The 4099-nt window shown below is 61.0% G+C and overlaps 1 protein-coding gene across 1 annotated transcript; it reads left to right on the top strand.

The window, feature by feature from the left end:
- The first annotated feature begins 280 nt into the window (after positions 1 to 280).
- LOC118630601 (ral guanine nucleotide dissociation stimulator-like) lies at positions 281 to 2602 on the top strand. The gene is made up of 6 exons (XM_036262456.1): positions 281 to 459; positions 1049 to 1156; positions 1782 to 1972; positions 2115 to 2180; positions 2268 to 2458; positions 2570 to 2602. Exons 1-6 carry the CDS (start codon positions 308 to 310, stop codon positions 2600 to 2602), a joined length of 741 nt encoding a protein of 246 aa, XP_036118349.1. The 5' UTR covers positions 281 to 307.
- Positions 2603 to 4099: the final 1497 nt, after the last annotated feature.

Genomic DNA, 4099 nt, shown 5'->3' on the forward strand with positions numbered 1-4099 from the left:
ACGATGTCCTCCATGCAAACTATTAATACAGGAGGTCTGATGTTCCTCAGCTAAATACATGCCTAGGTCATAATTGTATAAAAATCTCCGACCCACCAAACTTCAATGTTTTTTTAAAACCTAGAACCTCACTGGGCATGGGCCACCCTGTCCCTCCTCTCGCACATGTCCTGAGGGCTGGCAGTTCCAGGGTGAGCTCCAGACCTCCATCCTCCTGGGTTCATGGTGATGTCACTGACTGGATGTCCCTCCTTGTCCCACCCAGTGTGCAGCCCAGGTAACTCTTAACCTCCGTGAGGCCTGCAGGATGCGTGCCCTCCAGGAAGGCACACGGGAGAAGATGGTGGTGTCCATGGTACCAGCTTTCCCGAGTGGAAAAATTCCCCACATCCCCACCTTCATGTCCATCCACCCGGCCTTCTCCAGAGCCCAGCAGTTCCTGGACCAGCTGTTAACTAGGTGAGCACACGCCCCCTAGTGGTGACTCAGTCCACTGCTAGCCACGTGTCCTGAAAATGTCACCACATCTCTCTGAGCCTCGGCTTGCTCCTCTGAAAAGTGGGTGATAGAGGATAAACCTCGAGGGGTTCTTGCAGGGACTACTGTGGGGACAGGCCATGGCCGATCTAACCTGCTGCCTGGCTCTGCAGAAAGGGCTGCTGGGCGTGTGCGGCCGTTCTCAGCACTTATTTCTCTCTCCCCGTGAGAAGTGCCCTGACTCACCCATCGGCGGCCTGTGGCATCTGAGTTTGGAAAAGCACATGGGAAAATGTCTGTCAAGCAGTTTGAGATTCCACCTGGCTGGTCCTTGTCCTGGTCCTTGGTGTGGCCAGATTAGGGATGTCTGGGGACAGCAGGGGCCCCAGGCCCACTCAGACGTCCGGATGGTTCTGGTTGGAGCTCATTGACTGGACAATGTGCATTGAGCTCCTACTGCCAGCAGGCACTTTGGAGACACTTAGCCTGACTCAGGGAACAAAACAGACACAGTGCCCGGGCCTCAGTTCTAGTCAGCGTGTCAGACTGTGACACTAGATGTCATTCGCAGGTGCTGCCCACCATCCATCAGATCTGATGCCATCCAGGTGTTCGCTACATCTGGAAATATGCAGCCATATAACGACCAGGGTGACACACCCCAGGACCAATTGAAAAAGTGAGTGGTCTTTGGGTCCAGAAGGAGGCCTCCTGTGTCAACAGGATGAGGGCTGCGGGTGGACAGGGGCTGGCAGAACCCTAATCTTACACGTCTGCTGATTCCCAAGGGAGGGCTGAGGTCTGGTGGCTTCCACTCCAGGAGGACAGGGTCAGAGAGCACTGTGGGTGGGCTTCCTGGCCTCTTATAACCAGAGGGGAGGCTGGGTGAGCTGTCCCCAGGAGTCCCATCCCCACCACAGACCATCCTGCGCTGCCTGCTTTCTCTGCACCCACTCCCCTGACCACCATCGCCAGGCCCAGAACAGGACGTGGGGAGCAGGCTGCTCACACCCTGTCTCAGTCCTCAGTCCAGGTGCCCAGTGCTCAGAGGGCTGGGTGGGCAGTGCACAGGCCTCCAGGACAGCTCTCGGGGGAAGAGGAGACTCACACAGACTCCGTGTTAGCCTGCTGGGTCACCAGGCCTGCAACTCCCAGGACAGCCCCAGGGGCAGGGGATGGCATGGGGCTGACCCCTAGATGGGCCGGGCAGGCATACGGGCCCCGTCTGAAGCAGGGTGCCATGGGAGGGCCGTGCAGGAGGAAAGACCAGGACTCGGACCCTGCTGCCCTCCTGCCTCCCCCAGGGCCGTAGCTTCTGTGATGGGAGCCTGGCCGGACCAGATACAATATGTCGGCCAGCCCCTGCTTCTCCCCTGGTTCACCCTGAAGCAGGCCCTCGTGCAGGGCCACCTCCCTGCCTCACACCCGCTGGGCCACGTGCTCAGCCTCTGGGTGGAGCTGGAGCAGCTGGAGCCCACGGAGGCAGAGCTGGAAGGTGAGGGGCCTGCAGTGTGGGAGACGGGCGGGGTGGGTGGGCTCAGGGGCCGCAGATCCCCTGGGGGCAGTGACATCTTTCCGTCTCTGGAGGGCACGGGAAAGCCAGGCCTGTGTGTGAACTGTCTCTTCAGCTGCTCCAGAGGCTCCCCCAGAGCCCCAGCGCGCTCCAGAGCCCGAGGAGGGGCCTGCCCAGGGGCCCGTGCCCGGTCCTGCTGTGCCAGTGATGGAGCCAGTGTCACCTCCCTCAGCCCCTGGGGGCCTGGGGCCAGCACCCACCTCACCCTCCACCCCAGGGCCGGCTCTCCAGCAGGAGCCACCTGCACCACCAGCTCTGATCCGAATGCCAACAGCAGAGCCAGCTCCATGCCCAGCACCGGACCACCCCCCGGCTGGGACCACTAAGCACCTGATAAAGGAGGAGAAGCGTAACATCCTGAGCTTCCCTCCAAGACTGGTGGCAGAGCAGCTGACAGTGATGGACGCGGTGAGCAGCGGGGCTCTCGGGGAGAGTGGGGGGCAGGCCTTCCCTCTGCCCTCAGCTGCCCCGACCTGCCTTTTCTGATCTGAACTCCCGTGATCTGGATCCAAATTGCAGCTCCCCCACCGAATACCCGTGGGTCCTGGGTAACTTTCTCAACCCCCAAGCCTCGCGGCCCACCTGTGGACAGGGGGGTGGACACGCGCAGCACCAGCTGCTCAGAGTGGCTGCAGATTCCAGGAGGCAGATCAGACAGAAAGCTGGGCGGGTCCTGGCCCGGTAGGTGGGAGGGGAGCTCACTGCGTGCATTCAGGGCCGTGGGCGCCCATCCATGTTCCCATGAGGCTCAGCGGCCTGCACACTGATTAGGCACCTGATGTGTACTCACCTACAAGGGAGACAAACATAGAGCCCATGGCTGTAGCTGCCACAGGGCATGTGCCCTGAATGGGGATTTGGACCGGAGGGGTAATCAGGATGCCGGAAGATGCCCTCTTGGGCTGAGTGGACTTGAGCCGCATCCTGGAATTTGGAGTCAGTGAGGATGGGCTGGAGGCAGATGCTTCTGTCCCTTCCCACCTGTCCTGGGTTCTGGGTCATCCAGTGCTGGGTCCCTGGGTGGACAGAGAATGAATCCCAGGGACTCCAAGGCTCAGGCCACATCCTCAGCTTCCTGAGCTTCAGTCTTTCCCAGTGACCCCTGCAGGGGGTTGGGGACACTGAGCTGGGTATGTCAGGGTTGGGTGACCCTCCCCTATCTCCCCAGGAGCTATTCAAGAGGGTGCTGCCCCACCAGTGCCTGGGCTCTGTCTGGTCCCAGAAGGACAAGCCTGGCAATGAACACCTGGCCTCCACCGTCCGTGCCACCGTCACACAGTTCAATCATGTGGCCACCTGTGTGATCACCACCTGCCTTGGGGACCCTAGCATGAGGGCCCGGGACAGGGCCAAAGTGGTGGAGCACTGGATCAAGGTGGCCAAGGTATGTTATGGGAGGCCCAGCGCAGTCCCTATGCGGAGCCTGGAGAAATGCCTCTGCTGCTCTGTCAGCTCTCGGGACTGAGGCCTGAGGCCGGAGCCAGCACAGTTCCCAGGTCCTCTCTGCCAGGGGCCCACTGACCTGGACTCTCAGGTCCCGGTGGTGGGAGGCTCACTTCCTTCCTGGCTCCTTCCTTGGGTTGAGCTAGGATCCTCCTCTCTGTGAGTGCTGGTCTTTGGGTGCTCACCCTGCCCACCCTGCACCTGTCCCACCCAGGAGGGGTGTCAATGGAGGGGACTGAGGTAGAGCCCCAGCTGCCACCTCACAGCCGTCGCTCCCCTCCCAGGAGTGCAGAGCCCTACGGAGCTTTTCCGCCCTGCACGCCATCCTGTCCGCTCTGCAGAGCGTGTTTGTCCACCGTCTGAAGAAGACGTGGGGGAAAGTTTCCAGGTGGGTAGGCGTCTCCCCAGAAGAGGATGGGTGGGGTGTCTCTCATATGCCTCCCAATGTCCCCTCAGGAGCTGGCACCTCCTGGGAGGCAGCCACCCCTGGGGACAGAGACTGGACGGTGGGGCGGGGCCTCTAAGCCTCCCTGGGACCTCAGGCCGCCAGTTCTGCTTCAGGAATCAGATTTCTTAAGGGCCAGAGACTGGACTGAGCCCCATTGG

This window comes from Molossus molossus, unplaced genomic scaffold (assembly GCF_014108415.1).
Source record: "Molossus molossus isolate mMolMol1 unplaced genomic scaffold, mMolMol1.p scaffold_m16_p_15, whole genome shotgun sequence".
Lineage (NCBI taxonomy): Eukaryota > Metazoa > Chordata > Mammalia > Chiroptera > Molossidae > Molossus > Molossus molossus.

What these genes read in the sequence shown, in the direction of transcription:
- LOC118630601 (XM_036262456.1), top strand. Translation starts at nt 308, where the DNA reads ATGCGTGCCCTCCAGGAAGGCACACGGGAGAAGATGGTGGTGTCCATG. An exon ending in CCCCAGGACCAATTGAAAAA is followed by an intron (nt 1,157 to 1,781) that starts GTGAGTGGTCTT and finishes TGCCTCCCCCAG; the next exon opens with GGCCGTAGCTTCTGTGATGG. An exon ending in AGCTGACAGTGATGGACGCG is followed by an intron (nt 2,459 to 2,569) that starts GTGAGCAGCGGG and finishes TCCAAATTGCAG; the next exon opens with CTCCCCCACCGAATACCCGT.